Below are 22216 nucleotides of genomic sequence, written 5' to 3'. Positions count from 1 at the left end.
AAGGTGAATTAAAGACTAAAGTATTCCTAAACCCGAAATACAAATCTTCTGGACATGGCGTAATCCCGGTAGAACTATACCAAACATTCTTGCATGAAACGAAAGACAAAGCAGCGAATTAATGAAACCGAATGTAGAAATTCCCCAAGAATTCAAAGAAGGTTAGGTTGTGTTCAATCCTCAAAGCCCAGGCAATATCTCAGTTGAAAAGCTGTGACTCATCATCTTACTTAACTGTGACTATAAAATCTTAGCGTGCATCCTAACACGGAAGTATGAAAAAAATGGTGGTCAAAACAGGGCCATTTTGTAGACCTTGGCAGACTACAGAGAGATCATAGCCACCACCGAAGTTCGCAAGGTAATATGCGTAATAGTGGCTATTTATTTTAAGAAAGCGTTCGACAGGGTCAGTCAACGTTTCCTGTTCCACACAGTGCAGGAGATGGGCTTCCCACATAGTTACATGAAAATAATACAGATTGTCTTTCTGGGCAGTTCCTCACAAACTATGACAAATGGTCAGCTTGGCTGCGATATCCAATTCAAAAGCTTGTAAGGCAAGGATGCCTAATGTCAGTAGCGTTACTCGCAATTTCAGTAGAGCCATTTCTCGCCACACTAACGAAACAGCTAAAATGTGTACGAATAAACGAAAAAAATTGTATTTCGAGCATACGCCGCCGATGAGGTCGGCTTCCTAACAAATAGTGTCAACGAAGATTAGATCGCATTGCGGATATCGCAGCGATATGAAGCCGTATCAGGGACTAAGTTGAACTGTAAGAAGTCTCGGCTTATGAACATCGAACTTGGTGTGGCCCAAACCACCAAGATCAACTTCAAGAAGTCTAAAATATCAAGTGTCTAAGAATAGAGTTCAAAACCAAATTACAGCACAACATTGTTGCCAATTACAAATATATCTTGCAACAGATATGAGGAGTGTATATGAATTTCAAAATGTCATTTAACAAACGTCTACCAACTATCGACGGCAAACTATATAGCTCAAACTGTATCTGTGCCTTGTAACATAGCAAAAAGTATCTCAGCGGCTCTTGGGCATTTCGTCAGTTGTAGTCACATTTTCAAAGCGAGATAAAATTGTACCTTTAGGTTTTTAACGCGACATGCCGAACTGAATTCAACACATGTGTTCACCATGGCACAAGCTGTGTACATCCGCACCATGTATAAACAGTGACTGTCAGTCTTACCTTACACTTATACTGCACGAAATCGCACCTACGAATGTCACTGAATCGCTCAATCTGGGTCATATCGCACATGAGTTGCATCATTTGAAGTGTTCTTTATTAGAGTATAGTTATATCGGTATGAGAGTAACCGAAAAGCGATTTATAAAAGTCAACGAAACCTATAAGGATCTTTCAGAACTTAAGACAAGGAGAATGGCAGAACGGATATATGGGCACGAAGATTGATCAGCCGTGTGGGAAAACATACACAGCTCACGTGCCATCTTACGTGAGGACATAACGATACTTCGCAATGAAGAGAAAAGTTCCAACAAATTCCAAGGTCCCTGAAATTCACCTAGCAGCTTCACTGTTGTGTAACACATCTTAGCCAGTAGATAGCGACGAACGTGTGTACAAATTCGCAGGAGATATGGGATTTCATGTCAGACGAAGCAGCGATTATAAATAGGACCACAGAACTCCTGACGACAAACCGTATCCTATGACCAAAAACAACGCGAGAAATTGTTAAAAACGACACAATATGTGCTACATTTTAACAAGAGGCGAATAAACTAAGCACAGTTTTTCAACTATATTTAACAGCAAAACTTCATTTGCTCAGAATAAAGAAGAAGATATACCTTTGCAATTTTTTAAAGCGTGACATTATTGTTTTAACCACAAAGGTGCAAAAGTAACGAAAATGGAAAAAACCGTAAGAGAATAGAAGTTCTACTTTTAATTTCAATTTTATTGACTTTAAATTTTAACACTGCAGTCCTCTAATTTAGTTTTACATATACACTGATCAGCCAGAACGTTATGACCACTGACCTACTATCGATATAAACATGTCCAGGCGATAGCCGCGTCGTCTGATGAGAATGACTGCTAGTCAGACACACGCATGATGCATGTAGTACGAGTGAACGTGCTAACGTGCTGTCTGTGTGTAGAACGGGAGAGGCGCGCGATCTCTGAGTTTGACCGAGGGCAGTTTGTGACTGCCCAGAGGCTTGTCATGAACATTTCGGAAACTGCATGACTTGTCGGGTGGTCGAGGAGTTCTGTGGTGAGTGCCTTTAACACGTGGCGGAACCAAGGTGAAACCACTTCCAGACGTCGTGGCGTTGGACGGCCACTCTTCATTACAGATGTCGGACGTCGTAGGCTGGGCAGACTGGTTAAACAGGACAGGCGGCGACCTGGACGGAAATAACATCAGACTTTAATGCCGGGCAGTGTACAAGTGTGTCCGAACACACATTGTACCGAATACTCCTAACGATGGGCCTCCGCAGCCGACGACTCACGTATATGCCAATGTTAACACCACGACATCGGCAGCTAAATCTGAAATGGGCACGTTACCATCGAAATTGGATATTGGCGCAGTGGCAGAGCGTACGTGGGTCTGATGAATCCTGATACCTTCTTCATCATGGCGATGGGAGGGGGAACAGCTCCTTGACGTCTTTACTGCAGGGCGGAGACAAGCTGGCGGGCGGCTCCATTATGCTCTGGGGAACATTCACGTGGGCATTCGTGGGTCCACTGGAGTTCGTGCAAGGCACCATGACGGCTAACGCGTATCGTACACTGGATGCAGACCACGTACACCCCTTCATGACGATCATGTTTTCCAACGGTTGTGGTATTTTTCAGCAAGATAATGCGCCATGTCACAAGGCGAGGAGCGCAATGGAATGGTTCGAGGAACACAGTGGCGTGTCCCAATTGATGTGCTGGTCTCCCAGCTCGCCAGATTTGAACCCCGTCGAACAAATCTGAGATGTGATTGCACGGGGCATCAGAGCTCCTCGCCTTGCTACCTGGAATTTACGGGAACTAAGCGACTTTTGTTGTGTGCAGACGTGTAACCAACTCACTCAAGCGACCAACCATGGCCTCATTGCTTCCATGCCATGACTCGTCGCCGGTTTTATCCGTGCCAGAGATGGACATACAGATTATTAGGTATGTGGTCATAATGTTCTCGTTGATCAGTTTACTTCTCTCGATCAAGAAGACGATTTAATTTAAAGCAACTCACAGCATCTCTGCTACCAACGAAGAAGAAAGAGAAGATATAAGAAGCCTTAGTCGAGTATATGGTATAAAGTGACTTAACAACCAAATGATTCAAATGGCTCTGAGCACTATGGGACTTAACATCTGAGGTCATCAATCCCCTAGATCTTAAAACTACTTAAACATAACCAACCTAAGGACATCACACAATACATGCCCCAGGCAGGACTCCAACCTGCGACCGTTGCAATCGCGCGGTTCGGGACTGAAGCGCCTTGAACCGCACGGCCACAGTTGCCGGCACTTAACAACCAATTATGATTTAGTTCAATGGTGGAAGCTCCCACCACGTTTTTTGCAGCTATACCGAAAGCAGACGAGACGCTATGATTTTAGTCACTCTTCTTTTTTCCACTTTTAATTTGTCAGAAGACGCAGATTATGTTACGTTACTTTCCACTACAGAATACAACATTTATGTCGTGAATGAAGAAAACGGAAACTTTTAATTAATTTTTAAGGAGAAGAGTATAATTAATTAAAGAAGTACGAATCCTGTGTACCTGAAAGAAGTTAGCCGATAAAGGCATAATCTGGCGAGTGCAAGAACGGGCTATAACGGTAGATGGAAGCCTAAAAAGATTAATAAATAAAAGATAACAAAAATAATAAAGGTTATGGTCCCTGCCTGGTATGCTTCCGGTCGCCAATTCAAACTCGACACCCAGCAATTATTTGTTATGTAGTACGTATCATTTTTGGGAGGTTCTTAAAATATCTTTATGTTTGTATATTCTGGTATATATGATGTTTGTATAAGTACCAGCATTATGGAATACTGGATGTTTGTATAAGTAGCTGCACTCTCCGTCCAAGAGGTCAGTTCTGTTCTGGCTGCACGTTGGTGTACTTAGTAAACGTGCTTTCAGTGCTGAGTGTTGTATTTCATTGACGAGCCTGCTTTCGTATTTCAAGATGATTCTGGTTATGACGTGACGATATTAGGAGACTTGAAAAATTGTACTACAAGTTTTGTTTAGTACGTCGAATATTGATAACTTGAAGGCACTTTTACAGTTTATGCGTTGATCCTCTTTGTGAGATTTGTGCATTAAAGTGTTCTGCATTTGTGATGAAACCGATGTGTTATTGTCCAGTGAAGGCAGCCTGTAGTAGTTTATCTCGTATAGGGTCATATGCAACTCTGCTTATGTTTTATTACATTGTATAGTAATCATAGCATTACTTAAATGGGCAATCAGTTGTTAGGAAAATAGTAGTCTGGTTTCCTTTCCCAATTAAAGAACTCAAGTTTAATCTTTTTTAAACAAGTCTCATAAATTAAAAATAGCAAGACAGTCTTCATTTTTAGATGTTAGGCACCTGTTTTTCATTTTTTATTCAATTGAACGTGCATTTCAAATTTTAAGCCTTTTGATACGCACTTGCTGACTTAAGCTGCCGCTTAAGTCTTTTTTCTCATCTCTTCAACCATAAAATGTAGATTTTATGTTCTTACGAGTAGCGCTTCTCCTGAATATGAAACAGCTTTCGCTTTGCTAACCCGTCTTTACTCGCAGAGCTTTGCCGCGCACCGTCGAGCTCACTGCCATTCTACGACGCGAGGACTTGCCGAACAGACAGAAAAAAAAGGAACAGTCTTCACTGGGCTGTAAAGTGGATAAAAGCAGGAGCAACGTGTTGGTGGTGCTACTGGGTCTCCCTGCGGAATTGCTAATATCCTCACAAATATAAACGCGTACAGCATTAAAGATGAATCTCGCTGCTAACTACGCCACGTAAGAGGTAAAGTAAATGGATATAAACGAAGCAGTATTCGTGGGATATAACATGCTCATGCTGAGTAATATCTTCATCAGTTCACCGTGGCTTTATTCGCAAGCGTCTCATTCTCATATGAATAGAGTTTATAGTGGACGCAAATAATCTTTGATGTTGATAATGAGTTCAGTTTTTGTCGATCTAAGAAATACATCTTGATGTGGTGAAGGGTCAGCTACCTTTCATAAATTTTCGTCCTGTAAAAGAAGGACATCAATGGAATTTTTCAGCTGAAAAAAGTCCATGGCAAAAATCGGGACACATTAAGTATTATTGAAATGTACTTCTGCAAAAGCTTCGTTAAACATTCAGATGACCGAAGCGACTCGCCAGCCCTACTTTAGTATGATATGGAAGATAAATGAAAGAAATGCGAAATGAGACGAAAAGAAATGACACATTTATTCAAAGACAATGATAACACTGACTTCAGTGATTTTTGATGGTTCACTAAACATTACAAAAGTCAGGACATGGTTCTTATTAGAATGTGTGATCACAGCGGACAGCAGTGCATGCAATGCAACGTGCTCCCATGCTGGCCACAATGTTGGTAAGTTCCCGTGGTAGAACATTTCATCTCTCCACCAGCGGGGTTGACAAGTGCTGGATAGTCGTCGGCGCACGTGGACGTGCTGTAAAACGGGTCTCCAGCGCATTCCACACGTTTTCAGTGGGATTGTGTAGGGAGAACGGGCAGCGCACACCATTAGCCGAATACATCCTCGTTCCAAGAGCTTTTCCAACAGCGCTGTTCGAAGCGGTCGCTCATTTTCGTCCATAAAAATGATGTCGGGGCCGACTGCATCCCTGTGAAGTGGGTCAGTTGGTACGCCCACGCAACATTACGCCTCCCCACGCAGTAACACATGGACCACCAAAGCCACAATGTTCGACGCGGGACACACCGTCATGTGGCGAGTCGTGGGAACACGTAATGCACTCAGGAACATTGTCGAACAACATCGTTTTGATGGTCTAGGTGTTACGGTAAGGAGAACCATATTGTTGCATGGGCGTACTGACCTCCAAGTTTTCGAACACACTACACTCACCACTCAATGTTATTCTGACACTGTACTCATTTCCCAGGTGCGTCTTTTCAAGGCTGGATTGGTCCCAGCCTTCTTCTAGGAACGGAGTGGGATACAGCACGTCAGCGTGCACCAACGACCATCCAATAGCTGTCAACCGCGCAGGTTGAGGAATGGAACGCCCTACCAGTAGAGCTTTTTGCCCATCTTGTGGCCAGCATACAAGCATGTTGCATTCCCTTTCGGGGTGATCTCACATCCATTAAGGACCAAGTCCTGCCTTTTGAACTGTCCAGGGACATACCATATGTCACGGTGAAGCCAGTGTAATTATTATCTCTGAATAAAAGTGCCATTTCTGTTCGTCTCATGGCGTTATTCTTTCTGTTATTTTCTGTACTATACTCTAGCAGTTCTTTCTATGCATACTCAAAATTTCGTCGAGGTACGTGACCTGGCAGTGACACATCAAGCGCAAGTTATTTTCACCCTTAACATTTGCTCACCAGTTTATTTCATAGAATATTTTAACACAAACCTAATAAATGGTTATATAGGGTTATGTTCAATATTCAGCCTATTGTACCACAAAAATACACGTCACTTTGGAAATCGATTAGCATCCGCAAGATACGTCTATCATCAGTGTTCTCTGACAAACATAGAAGCACAAGGTTCTGTAAAAGTTATGTGCAGTTGCAGGCAATCTCAAGGTCTCAAAATGATTCAAATGGCTCTAAGCACTATGGGACTTAACATCTGAGGTCATCAGTCCCCTGGACTTAGAACTGCTTAAACCTAACTAACCTAGGGACATCACACACATCCATGCCCGAGGCAGGATTCGAACCTGGGACCGTAGCAGCAGCGCGGTTCCGGACTGAAGCACCTAAAACCGCTCGACCACAGCGGTCGGCTCTCGAGGTTTGTAAGATAGTACGCAAGTAATGGAGAAGGGCTCATCTAATAGAAATTCCCTTAAGAATGACTTTAAAATTTAGTCCATACAGAGAGACTATTTTATACCGCAGTGTAGTATAATCTTTACGTAAACTTTCTTACATTAAAACTACTTACTGTACCGGGAATCGGTTTTAGATTCTACCTTTCTCTGGAAACATGATTCATTCTGAGGCATCTACAGCCCCTCAGCGTCTAACTATTAAACCATGCACTAGAAATGCAGATTCCGCGACACAATCCTAGTCTGTCAAACAGCTTTAACCTCACAAGGTGATTGATAGCACATGGTGTGTGTTACGATTATTGTGAATGTTAGAAGTAAGATAGAACAAAGGGGTATTCATCTTCATCTATACGTCGCAGGCCACGTTATGTGATGTGGCAGAGCCTACTTTGTGTACTACTGTCACATGCCCCCATCCCTACCCTTTCCTGCTCAAGATGTGAACGACACCCGGGAGGTAAGATTGTTGGCAGACTGCCCTGCGAGCTCCGATTATCTATTAGACGGACCGGAAAGCAATGTCATTTCTGGGCACGTTGATACCCGTTTGCATTTATCAGTTCATTGCGTAGTTTGACAGTCGTGCTGAAGACATTTCAAGGCTAAAGTAACTTGTTTACTCGTAAATTATTACATATTAAATATTTGTTTTGCAGTTTGCGGTTAAATGGCGAGGCAAGTATCAGAAGACGTACATATCCGGCTTCGTACACTGAGGTGACAAAAGTCATTAGATAACTCCTAATATTGTGACGGACCTCCTTTTGCCCGGCTTAGTGCAGCAGCTCGACGTGGTATGAATTCAACAAGTTGTTGGAAGTCCTCTGCAGAAACATTGAGCCATGCTGCCTCTATAGCCGTCTGTAATTTCGAAAGTGTTGATGGTGCAGGATTCTGTGTACGAACTGTCCTCACGTTCCCATATTGTCCAACATCGGGCCACCTTCTCATCCGAAAGGCCCACTACTTTGGTTGATGCACGATTCGACCAGCCGGTCAAATGACGGCCGAAAATGAGGCTCCATTCAAAGTCCGTCAGGTGCTGATAACGATATCTCGCACAAGTATATGACATCTCCGTGTCCTTTACAGTGATTACTCAACATCTGTCAATGTCCACACCCCTTATATAATGTATGACGTCAGGTAACAACACTAAACAACACTAATGCACTTTGGTGGTAGTTCTACCCGTCGCAGACAATTGCAACTCTGTAACAATTTACATTGATGGTGTGTACATCTGCAAAGTTATATTGACATCCGATCATGTCTTGTGGGTGCTTCAATTATTTGTGAGACAAAAAGAGAGAGAGAAATAATTGAAATTAATATTTCACGCACTGCATAGGAGTGATAGCTGTTGTGTGCTAGTGATTGGGTGAACCTCTTTGTAAAACCGGGATAAAATTCGATCCCTAAATATTGCGGGCAAAGCTTCTACTAACTACGCTATCTAGGCACGTGGGATCTGAGCTCCAATGTTCCAGTGTCCTGTTTTACACATTTTACGTACGATCTTACCTTCTATAGGCATATGTCCGTATTCATCGACTTGCCCGGCACACTATTTCAGTCTACCAGGAATGTCCCAGTAACAGAAGATGTAAAATAAGATGTAGACACTTCTAGGATAAGAAAGTGTTCTCAATTAATTCAGCAAAAACCAGTTTTTATAAACTTCGCCAGACGCGGGCAGACAGTTCATAAACTAAGAGTACAGCCTGAGATCAGGAATACTGTAAAAATATTTATAATGCATATTTATTTGTTCAAAAGGTTTATAAAACGTTTAATGAAATGACGCTATTAATAAATTGATTGGACGTCCTACTCTTTTTTGCAGTTCGCAGCAGAATAAATGCTATTTTAATTTGCCGAATGCGTTTCGACTCAATTAATTCTGAAGCATATTCAGTAACCTGAAACATTTACCTACTGACATGAAAAACATTTCATTTACCAGTTTCCGCATTCAAATTTTATTCCGATTTTACGCATACATGTACAGTTTAAACCACTGACCTAAGCTGCCGAACAAATGATTTCAACTATCGGCAACACTACAAAAACAAAACATTGTAACATGATTAAATAGCTAAAACAATTATAGTCAATTAGTTGCACACAGATAAACTCAAAATCGAAAACTGGCGTGGTTTGGTGTCTCCCTGTTGGTACTCAACGATAAAAAAAGTACAGTATTCACAATGTAACAGAAGTACGCTAAATTACGTAATATTATAAAATTCTTTTCTCCAAGATAGTGTCATGGCAGCTCCCCAACGAAGAATAGAGATTGAACGACACTTCTTTCATCTTGGGAGTATAGGCATATGTATCTTTGTGAGAAATGAATTTATTTTGCTTAGAAAGTTTAGGCACCGTTGAACACTGACCAGACGAGCTTCAGGTTGCAACTCACAATATCTTGTAAACTAGCAGTCACGCAGAGTCGTTTTAAACTTGAGGAAATATTCATACTATTGTAATATAAAAAGGAAAATGGAGGTTATCGCTTTAACGTTACCAATCCAAAGATCAACGACAAAGACGTAGCTAGACATCAAATCAAATGGTTCAAATGGCTCTGAGCACTATGGGACTTAACTACTGAGGTCATCAGTCCCCTAGAACTTAGAACTACTTAAACCTAACTAACCTAAGGACATCACACACATCCATGCCCGAGGCAGGATTCGAATCTGCGACCGTAGCGGTCACGCGGTTCCAAACTGACGCGCTTAGAACCACACGGCCACACCGGCCGGCTAGCTAGACATCATTTGCATATCATATCCACAGGGCAGAATTCATATTTAAAACAATGGAAGAATCACCTTTCCGTATAATATACCAAGGAATACTGACACAGTCGCTAAAAATGAAAGTAGTGGTGTTGGTTTAGTTACAGAGGAGAATATAGAATGCATCAGTCGCTCAGCAGCAGTAGAGCATATATGATTACTTACGCAGTTACGTTCCAGACGCCATATGGTCGTGAGACACGTGCGTAGCGTGTCAGGTCACGTCAACTTTTACTTTCAGTTTCATGGTCGGAAAAGCGATCAAAGTCCTTACATATTTTAGTCCAGATGAGAAAAAAATGGACTGCAGGATTCAGTGACGCAGCCAAGTTCTTTGTCAGTGAGGCATCAGTTAAGTCTGTTGCTCGATTACGACTGTTTTCGCGTCATGTAGCCAAACAATATCTTAATAATACGCCTCACCAATAATATCAATTTTTATTTCCCTACAATTACGTATCAAGCTTATCTTCAGTTAGTATACGAGCTCTTTCTACACATTAATTTGTGAGTACAAAACTAACATTCATTTGATAAAGAAATCAGTAAATTTGTCAAACTGGTGGGACTCAGCTTTCGTTAGTAAGACTGCAAGGGTAATTTTAATACATATTTTCGTGGAGATACTTGTACCCAGTGACTTCTGAATGGTACAGGTACCAACATTTATTTATGCGAAAATTAAGGTAAATGGAGAACTTTTATTGTTAATGAGCCTAGTTGTGAATTAACAACAATATAATTAAATGATAGAAGCGCTCACACAGCGTGACGTCCTGTAATGCAAGTGAAATTCACAGTTATCCGTTATAAAAAAAAGAATAGTTCATTACATCTGTCCCTTTTCCTAAATGTTTATAAAGTGAAATATTTTTACACGGTGAAGTCCTGTTTATAATAATACAGATAGTTGCAAGTATCTGCCAAATAACTTGATCGTAACCGAGCATGGTTTCCAATTTTCGTGCAGTTCATAGACCAGATGGAATTGCTTAGGTGTGACCCTCTTCCCTATTACCGCGTAATATATCAAGGGTATATCTATACCGTGTTGATGAGTAACGAATGTTTCTGCTGTGCAGTGTTGTGTTAGTATTAGTATGGATGATAACAGATGTAAAAGTACCAGCTTCCGTAGCCGAGGTCGCTAACGTACACTCTGGTAAGAATGTTCGACGTTAATTTAGACGACTGAAATACGTTGCGGTAGCAGACATTTTCATCACCAGTATTTGACCGAAAATTGAAGTACATTTGCGTTAGTAAGGTTACCAGGTGCCACACTGTACCGGGTTGCATTTAAAATACCTTGGCTGCGTCTCATCATCAACAAGACAAACACGACGGTACACTATATAACAAACTTCTTAAATATCGTCCTATAGAGGAGTTAGAACCATCAAATGTGCTACACGGAAGGTACGGATGCACGTACAGGGGTTGAAAAAAAAAATGGAAACACTGCAAGAAATGCGTGCTAGAACGTAAATGCAGATGCTAGCCAAGCGTGCAGGTTGCACTGTTGTATTTGACCACGCACGACACTTGTGCATTGTCCTCAATACGTTGCAAGTGGCAGTCGCGGTCGGAACAGTATTCTGCGCAGTTGTGGGTGCTTAATGTCGGAGCTAAGTGAATTCGAACGTGAGAAAATTTTGATGTTCGCATGTTGGATGCTTCCGTAACCAAGGTAGCAGAAGTGTTCGGGGTTTCAAGAGGCATCGTATCGAAGATTTATACTGCATAAGGGGAAAGCACAAAACGTGACCCGCAAATTCACAACGCGGACAAAAGTGTGTGCTGAGTGATCGTGACAAACTGCCATGGAATAGAATTGTGACAAAAAACAAGCAAACGATAGCTGCAAAATTAATTGCAGAACTAAATGTTGCACTCGAGAGCCCTGTCAGCACCAAAAGAACACGAAGGTAGTTCCAGGAGCAGGGAATTGCAGGGCGATCTGTAATTCCAAAACCACTCATCAACGACGCAAATGTCCTTAACATGAAAACGTGGTGCAGAAACCAGGAAACTGTACTATGGAGCAATGGAAGAATGTCACTTGATCGGATGAGTCTTGATTCACATTGTTTCCAACTTCTGGGCGAGCTTACGTCGCAAGAGTGAAATGTGGCTGGGATCCAGTGACGATTTGGGCCACCACATCGTGTTATTCCACGGATACCACGGTTACTTTGCAAGGTTGAGGTACTATCAAGGATTCTGTGACCTTTGTAGCAGACCATGTTCCTCTCATGATACTTTTTTTTCTATTGCTGTTGCTGTACTCTAATACGACAGGGACTTTGTTCAGACAGCTCGCATCATCCAGGACTGGTTTTGTGAGCATAAGGATGAATTGTTTCATCTCTCCTGCCCGCCACAGTAACCTGACCTCAATACCATTGAATCTTTGTTGACTACTTTGGAGAGAAGTTTGCGTGATCACTCTCCACCCATCATTACCTACACTTGCCACTATTTTACAGAAAGAATGGTATAGGATTCCCTTGAAAACCATACATAACCTGTGCTTATCTATTCCGAGATGACTGCAAACTATTTTCAATGCCAACCGATTCCCTACACCGTATTAGACATGGTAATACGTTTTATTTGTGGTGTTTCCATACTTTTGACCAACCCCGGTATATCAGATGAAGAAAGGAAACCAGCTATCCCATACGTAAGCCTACTTCTCTTGACAGAATTTTAATTTTTGAACAGCTGATTCATACTTGTATGCTCAAAAACTTTCAGTTCATTATCCTACAAAATTCGTTATGATGAAGGCACATACCAAGCAGCCTCGCAGCTATATGAGAAGGCCGTCCCAAAGATGTCATCTCTGAGCTATTGCACGTTTTCTGTGAGTGAGAACTTGTATGGGGAGTACCTTATGACGTACTGGGCTACAGAGAAGTGGTTCTAAGCTCACCAGTTTTACGGGATACTGATATATTGTAACTCCTACCATATGAGGAACACCTCAACAGGAGGTTTTTTTGGTAACAGTGCGGAAATTTGGCATTTTTGTTCAAGGGGAGGTTCTAATGGACATGGACTGGTATTAACCTCCACCAAAATGATGAGTGTATATGGATATAGTGCTGGAGAATGTGAAAAGTGCTTGTGCATTATAAAATTTGATGTACTGATCATCACAGAACGAACGTTGTGTATATGTTTCAAATAAAATCAAAGGGGACCAATTTAATGTTCCCGTCAATCAGGTAAATCGTATTTGGCAATGACTTTCATCCTAGTTTTAGGAAGTTCTCCAAAGATACTGGAAAATTATACCATCCTCTGGACAAATCGCACAATCTTACATAAAGTCATAGATGTTTCTGAAGCTGACGAGCAATATAGGTGAATTGGAACTAGTGGAAAACCATTTAAACGCAAAAATGTGTGTGAAAGGTGTTTTAAAATATATGCGGACCGGAGACTGACATTTCAGTCCAAGTCATTGTTCCTTTCTTAGCAACGTACACATAATTCTAAAAATACAGTCTGCTGGAACAGATAGTGATTGTTTCTAATAAAACTTTATATGAAAACAGTGCAAATCGCAGTTATTTAGTTACACTTTACCAGTTTCGTCGTTTAACATTTTTAAAAGTATTATACTGTCGTGGAATCAACACCTGCGTCAAGTGGCTACAAACTTACAATATTTGCCTTGAGCGTAAACGTTTCAGGAACATTTCTCATGGCAAGTACTGCTCGTATGAGACTACCTGACGCAAGTGCTGCATCGACAATAGCGAAATACGTCTGAAAATAGATTAATTAAGCCAAAAATGGAAATATGTAACAAAGAGCTGCGGTTAGAACTGGATTATAAAATTTAAGAAATTTAAATCAAATCAACATAAATTACAGTGAACCATATCCAACGGAGCTTCTTTAACAAGGTTATATACCAGTACTTCTTTCTTCTTTAAAATGACTATCATAACCACCTAAATATTATCTGTATGTAACTGAAATGAGAACTATAAAATACATTTTCCTTTCTTGTTAGGACTGAACATCTCTTGATAGCGGAGTCACTGAAAAGAGAACACTAATCCAATACTTACGTAGACAGGAGTTCGTACTGGTCGTGGTTTTACTGGAGAAATAATTTCTTATAAACTCAAAATGAGTAAATAAGGGCATAGAACACCCACATTTCTATGAACAGAACGAAATTTAAAAACAGCTACTCTCTATTAGGATTACTGTGCCATTTCGTTTAGTAAACAGCAGAACTGACATGTGGAAGCTGCATAAAGAGGGAAATGTGAGTTAAGTATCATTTGCAAAAATCAGAAAATTATGTTAAAGAAACTGCTTTAGAGGTTTATTGGCGAAATAGAAAAATGTGAAAAATGTGAGCGCCCGACAGTCACAGAGGGCGGGCCTATTAGTTATAGGGAGCTCCAACGTTAGGCGGGTTATGGAGCCCCTCAGGAAAATAGCGGGTAGGTCGGGGAAGAATGCCAGTGTGCACTCGGTGTGCTTGCCGGGTGGTCTCGTCCGTAATGTGGAGGAGGCCCTTCCGGCAGCTATTGAACGCACTGGGTGTGACCGGCTGCAGATAGTAGCACATGTCGGAACGAATGACGCCTGCCGCTTGGGTTCTGAGGCCATCCTTGGTTCCTTCCGGCGGCTGGCTGATTTGGTGAAGACAACCAGCATCGCACGCGGAGTGCAAGCTGAGCTTAATATCTGCAGCATAGTGCCCAGAGTCGATCGCGGTCCTCTGGTTTGGAGCCGTGTGGAGGGTCTAAACCAGAGGCTCAGACGACTCTGCGACTATAATGGTTGCAAATTCATCGACCTCCGTTATTGGGTGGAGAACTGTAGGGCCCCCCTAGACAGGTCAGGCGTGCACTACACACCGGAAGCAGCTACTAGGGTAGCAGAGTACGTGTGGCGTGCACACGGGGGTTTTTTAGGTTAGAGGGACCCCCCCCTTGGGCGAAACGATAAAATACCTGACGGCTTACCAGAGAGGACATTATCATCGTTGATAAAGAACGTCCGTCCTCAGAGACCAAAAACAGGAAAAGTTAACGTAGTATTGGTAAACTGCAGGAGTATCCAGGGCAAGGTTCCTGAATTAGAATCTCTTATTGAAGGAAATAGTGCGCATATAGTATTAGGAACGGAAAGTTGGTTAAAACCGGAAGTGAACAGTAACGAAATCCTAGACACAGAATGGAATATATACCGCAAGGATAGGATAAACGCCAATGGTGGAGGAGTATTTATAGCAGTAAAGAATTCAATAATATCCAGTGAAGTTATTAGCGAATGCGAATGTGAAATAATCTGGGTTAAGTTAAGTATCAAAGGTGGGTCAGATATGATAGTCGGATGCTTCTATAGACCACCTGCATCAGCAACCGTAGTAGTTGAGCGCCTCAGAGAGAACCTGCAGAACGTCGTGAAGAAGTTTCGTGATCATACTATTGTAATAGGGGGAGACTTCAATCTACCAGGTGTAGAATGGGATAGTCACACAATCAGAACTGGAGCCAGGGACTGAGACTCTTGTGACATTATCCTGACTGCCTTGTCCGAGAATTACTTCGAGCAGATAGTTAGAGAACCAACTCGTGAAGCTAACGTTTTAGACCTCATAGCAACAAATAGACCGGAACTTTTCGACTCCGTGAATGCAGAAGAGGGTATCAGTGATCATAAGTCAGTGGTTGCATCAATGACTACAAGTGTAATAAGAAATGCCAAGAAAGGAAGGAAAATATATTTGCTTAACAAGAGTGATAGGGCACAAATCGCAGACTATCTGAGTGACCACCATCAAACGTTCATTTCTGAGGAAGAGGATGTGGAACAAAAATGGAAAAAATTCAGAAACATCGTCCAGTACGCCTTAGATAAGTTCGTACCGACTAAGGTCCAAAGCGAGGGGAAAGATCCACCGTGGTATAACAATCATGTACGAAAGGTACTACGGAAACAAAGAAAGCTTCATCATAGGTTTAAGAGTAGTCGAATCATAGCTGATAAGGAAAAGCTGAACGAAGCGAAAAAGAGCGTAAAGAGAGCAATGAGAGAAGCATTCAACGAATTCGAACATAAAACATTGGCAAACAATCTAAACAAGAACCCTAAAAAGTTTTGGTCATATGTAAAATCGGTAAGCGGATCTAAATCCCCTATTCAGTCACTCGTTGACCACGATGGCACCGAAACAGAGGACGACCGAAGAAAGGCAGAAATACTGAATTCAGTGTTCCGAAACTGTTTCACTGCGGAAAATCGTAACACGGTCCCTGACTTCAGCCGTCGCACGGACGCCAAAATGGAAAATATTGAAATAAACGATATCGGAATTGAAAAACAACTGCTATCACTTAGTAGCAGAAAAGCATCCGGACCAGACGAGATACCCTTAAGATTCTACAGTGATTATGCTAAAGAACTTGCCCCCTTTCTATCAGCAATTTATCGTAGATCGCTGGAAGAACGTAAAGTACCTAGCGACTGGAAGAAAGCGCAGGTCGTTCCCATTTTCAAGAAGGGTCATAAATCAGATGCGAATAATTATAGGCCTATTTCGCTTACGTCAATCTGTTGTAGAATAATGGAACATGTTTTGTGTTCTCGTATTATGACGTTCTTAGATAATACAAATCTCCTTCATCATAACCAACATGGATTCCGCAAACAGAGATCATGTGAAACTCAGCTCGCCCTATTTGCCCAAGAAATTCACAGTGCCGTAGACACTGGCGAGCAGATTGATGCCGTATTCCTGGACTTCAGGAAGGCATTTGATACGGTTCCGCACTTACGTTTAGTGAAAAAAATACCAGCTTACGGAATATCGGACCAGGTTTGTGATTGGATTCAGGATTTCCTAGAAGAAAGAAGACAACATGTCATTCTTAACGGTTCAAAATCTGCAGATGTAGAGGTAATTTCGGGAGTACCGCAGGGAAGCGTGATAGGACCTTTATTGTTTACAATATACATAAATGACTTAGTTGACAACATCGGTAGCTCCGTGAGGCTATTTGCAGATGATACGGTTTTCTACAAGAAAGTAGCAACATCAGAAGACTCGTACGTACTCCAGGAGGACCTGCAGAGGATTAATGCATGGTGCGACAGCTGGCAGCTTTCCCTAAACGTAGATAAATGTAATATAATGCGCATACATAGGGGCAGAAATCCATTCCAGTACGATTATGCCATAGGTGGTAAATCATTGGAAGCGGTAACGACCGTAAAATACTTAGGAGTTACTATCCGGAGCGATCTGAAGTGGAATGATCACATAAAACAAATAGTGGGAAAAGCAGGCGCCAGGTTGAGATTCATAGGAAGAATTCTAAGAAAATGTGACTCATCGACGAAAGAAGTAGCTTACAAAACGCTTGTTCGTCCGATTCTTGAGTATTGCTCATCAGTATGGGACCCTTACCAGGTTGGATTAATAGAAGAGATAGACATGATCCAGCGAAAAGCAGCGCGATTCGTCATGGGGACATTTAGTCAGCGCGAGAGCGTTACGGAGATGCTGAACAAGCTCCAGTGGCGGACACTTCAAGAAAGGCGTTACGCAATATGGAGAGGTTTATTATCGAAATTACGAGAGAGCACATTCCGGGAAGAGATGGGCAACATATTACTACCGCCCACATATATCTCGCGTAATGATCACAACGAAAAGATCCGAGAAATTAGAGCAAATACGGAGACTTACAAGCAGTCGTTCTTCCCACGCACAATTCGTGAATGGAACAGGGAAGGGGGGATCAGATAGTGGTACAATAAGTACCCTCCGCCACACACCGTAAGGTGGCTCGCGGAGTATAGATGTAGATGTAGATGTAGATAAACTGACGAACCCGTGATTTAGAAACATCGTACGTCACCTTTACCGACCGGATGCTGAACTCTAGATCATCATAGCTTATGGCGGAATACAAAATCATAAAATTAGTAAGACACAGACACGTTACACCCTTAAATCACAATTCATGGCGCTATAACAAAACTAGAACATATTATCATCCATTGTGGAGGGATATAAATTAAATATTATGACAGGGAACAATCTCTTTTCACCTTTTGTGTGATTTGCCTCCTGGTTCTGCGGGCGTCTCCGTAATATTATTTTGCTGTTTCCACTCCATCTCATACTGCGTGAGCGGCACAGCGATGTCCCCATAGAACCCATCTGAAAAAAAAATGGAAAAAAGTAATAACACCAAAAAGACAAGTCGCATTTATGACAGTACATATTTTTAATTTATGGTCAAAAATATAATTTTCTGGAATGATTACGAACTTTTTTCAAGGGAATGGCAATCAGAATTTCGTCTTTCGGAGACGGGCAGGTTTACTTTGGTCGACGGGAAAAATGGATTCTGTATGTCTTACTGTTTACCGATTATCAAAGATACTTCAGCAATCCATATTTCCTAAGCTGACGTCCACGCTAATCAGCGGTTCTGGGTGCTACAGCCGGCCGGGGTGGCCGAGCGGTTCTAGTCGCTACAGTCTGGAACCGCACGACCGCTACGGTCGCAGGTTCGAATCCTGCCTCGGGCATGGATGTGTGGGATGTGCTTAGGTTAGTTAGGTTTAAGTAGTTCTAAGTTCTAGGGGACTGATGACCTCAGAAGTTAAGTCCCATAGTGCTCAGAGCCATTTGAACAATTTTTTTTTTTTTTTTTTTTTTTTTTTTTTGGCACTTCATCCAGGAACCACGCGAACGCTACGGTCGCAGGTTCGAATCCTGCCACGGGCATGGATGTATGTGATGTTCTTAGGTTAGTTAGGTTTAAGTAGTTCTAAGTTCTAGGGGACTGATGACCACAGATGTTAAGTCCCATAGTGCTCAGAGCCATTTGAATCATTTTTGTCCCAAGAGAAATGGTCAATATTCAGGCAGATGACAGGAAACCTCACTTGGAGCAAAAAACGTCATATAGACATATGCCCTGTTTCGAATGGTTTCCAAGATTTACATAAGTGTTTGGGCTAGTGGCGCACATACATACGTGTTACGCATCCTGTCTCTTTGTTGTTTTATTCTAGACCAACTTACTTTGTTGCTTTGCTCGGGATGACTTTCTGCCATTAAACTACCCCGTTGAACTCGCAAAGTTGTCCATGGTGTGTTGTGGGTGAAATAGTGTGAAGGATTGAGTTTGTATCAGAGAGAAGCTTCGGATACACGTGTTTGTGCATGAGCTGGCTAAAATGCCACACATATACATCAATGAAGAATACGCAGATATGGAGTATGTTTACCGCTATGACGTATCCGGCATGTTTGTATATTATGCGAGGGCGTGCTGAAAAGTAATGCCTCCGAATTTTTTATGTGAACTGGCTTAAAGCTTTTAAAATAAAAGAGTCGCTTGTGAGCTCTGCAACATCCATGTACTAATTTATATTTACATGACAAACCCTATTTTTAGGGCTATATTTTAACTTTGACAAATGGATCTATGCAGTAATTTGTAAAACGGCGATGATACATCAGTCCATACTAATGTAAAATTGCCACCTTCTGAAGATGACAAATTTAAATTTGTTGAAACCTAGGTAAAGATTTCTTTATCAATTGCAACTGGTCGGCTGTTTATAATTTTATTACGTGGAACCGTTGCTGTTATGCAGCTATGTTTAAAATACTGAAATAATAAAAGAAACGTTATTAACAGTTTTCGTATTATTTGTTACGTGCGGTTAGCAACTGACACATTTCGCAAAACATATCCAAATTAGAGATAATTTAATAGAGGCGTTGCACATATTTTCTAACACTCTTTCAAGCAACGTTACTCCACCATCAAATATTATTGATGTAGTCCTGTATCAAACATTACAGTAATTTGTTTTGAAAGTAATAAAATCTATAAGGCATTATTTAGCAGAGGCTTCTGCAACCATTGAAGATGACGTTAGCAGTATATCTCGATTTCCTCGTGCCTTTGCAGCGAAGAAGGTACCACAAAACACGCGACAAGAGGCGGCCAGCGGTCACGTGAGTGCAGCCGCAGCGTTCCTCTCGGCGCCGGCGGGGGTCAGCGAAGCCCTACCAACGCCCGCCACCAGACGGACTAATTTTTGATTTGTCGATCTGGTTATCCAGCTGCGTGTCTTGCTAAAAGCCTCTCGCGGTAAACAAAACGACACAGCAAAAACAGGTAGCACAGGATGATAGGTCCAATAATCAGTTCTGTTTCGTGATTTCTTGGAAATAATTTTACCCTTGATAGGCCAATTTGTTTGAAACTTCTTTTCAGTCATACAGCATTAAAATCTGATCGATATTATCTATTAAAAGCGACAGGAAAAGGTGCAAAATTTGTGGTTGAATCAACGTATGTCAGTTTGTCTCCAGATTGTTTCAGAATCGAGTATCAGAAGAGCTGCCAGCTGAGGCGACATATCTCTGTTCCAATTACTTACCCTTTAGTCCGAGAGCCTGGTGTAAAACTACATGAAACAGTACCTGGAAACGTGATATGGTGTAGTCGGTGTGAAAGTGACACAATTCCTGAAAAAATATTATTATTCGAACTGCAGTTCAGGAATGCAAATTTTACAAATGGGAATCCTCTTTTATGATCTCAGTTTGATTCTCAACCTCAAGTAGAGATTAGCCAAGCATGGAGTATGGCTAATACTATTGTAGGGATCAAATACGCTTGCACCTAAATTTTTATCTTAATGAAGCTATGAATCTTCTGGTCATTATTTCAGGGTATAAAACTGTAAGTGTTTTGAACAGAGCTAACAACAATACAGGGTGTCCCAAGAGAAATGGTCAATATTCAGGCAGATGACAGGAAACCTTACTTGGAGCAAAAAACATTATAGACATATGCTCTATTTCGAATGGTTTCTAAGATTTACATTAGTGTTTGGGCTAGTGGCGCACATACATACGTGTTACGCATCCTGTCTCTTTGAGGTTTTATTCTAGACCAACTTACCTTGTTGCTTTGCTCGGTATGACTTTTGCCAGTAACTACCCCGCTGAACTCGCAAAGTTGTCCATGGTGTGTTGTAGATGAAATAGTGCGAGGGATTGAGTTTGTATCAGAGAGAAGCTTCGGTTACACGTGTTTGCACATGAGCTGGCTAAAATGCCACACATATACTCCATTGAAGAATACACAGATATGGAGTATGTTTACGGCTTCTGCGATGGTAGAGCTCCTGCTGCTGTCGAGGAATACCGTCAGCGCTTCCGACACGTCGAGTTCCGATCGTGGATTCGTTACCATAGTTTTCAGCAAATTGCGTGAAATAGGTATTCTTCCACGTTCTTGTTTATCTTCTGAACTTGCCCTTCAAATGGTTCAAATGGCTCTGAGCACTGTGGGACTCAACTGCTGAGGTCATTAGTCCCCTAGAACTTAGAACTAGTTAAACCTAACTAACCTAAGGACATCACAAACATCCATGCCCGAGGCAGGATTCGAACCTGCGACCGTAGTGGTCTTGCGGTTCCAGACTGCAGCGCCTTTAACCGCACGGCCACTTCGGCCGGCAACTTGCCCTTCAACAAGCTCTGCAGGAACAGCAACGTGCTGTTGAAATGGTGCAGCATCGTCTTATTACCAGCACATGACAACTTTCTGCACTTATCAATGTCCCACGAACACATGTATGGCGAACATTACATGCGGAAAACTTGTATCCTTTTCACATATAGCATGCCCACAATGTTCAGTTCAATTGACTCTGAGCACTATGGGACTTAACTTCTAAGGTCATCAGTCCCCTAGAACTTAGAACTGCTTAAACCTGACTAACGTAAGGACATCACACACATACATGCCCGAGGCAGGATTCGAGCCTGCGACCGTAGAAGCAGCGCAGTTCCGGAATGAAGCGCCTACAACCGCTCGGTAACAGCGGCCGGCCACAATGTTCACATTGGCAACAATGCGACGGGACTGAAATTTTATCGTCATTTGCTTCCATTAATACCATTCACTGATGAAGCCATGTATACGCAGAATGAAATCAAAAACACACGTAACAATCATCGAAAGTAGCAGGAAAATCCACACGCTGCAGAGGAAACTAATTTCCAAGTTTGGGATTTTAGTAAATGTATGGTTTAGCATGATCGGTAACATGTTTGATACGTCAGTGATTTTACAGGAGCAAATGACGGGACAGCCATAATATTTGGAAAATTCGTTTGTCAAACACCTTGAGGTCATTCTTTGGCCACGTGCACTGCAATAACCTTCCAGCATTACGGAGCTCCTCCACTTTTTACCAGACGTGTGAGAAAACATCTAAGCTGCATTTACTCGAATCGCTGGA

General features: G+C 41.8%; 1 protein-coding gene across 2 annotated transcripts in view; it reads right to left on the bottom strand.

Moving 5' to 3' along the window:
• Positions 1-22216, bottom strand: part of LOC126470361 (tolloid-like protein 1) — a 595917-nt gene that overhangs the window by 340649 nt on the left and 233052 nt on the right. For both annotated transcript variants that reach the window (XM_050098158.1, XM_050098159.1), the window contains exon 2: positions 17984-18095. In XM_050098158.1, coding sequence (XP_049954115.1) covers positions 17984-18095 — 112 coding nt within the window. The remainder of the gene's footprint in view (positions 1-17983; positions 18096-22216) is intronic.

Source organism: Schistocerca serialis, chromosome 3 (genome assembly GCF_023864345.2).
Source record: "Schistocerca serialis cubense isolate TAMUIC-IGC-003099 chromosome 3, iqSchSeri2.2, whole genome shotgun sequence".
NCBI classification, from domain to species: domain Eukaryota; kingdom Metazoa; phylum Arthropoda; class Insecta; order Orthoptera; family Acrididae; genus Schistocerca; species Schistocerca serialis.
Note: the sequence above shows the minus strand (reverse complement) of the source record. Positions and strands in the feature narration are given on the sequence as shown.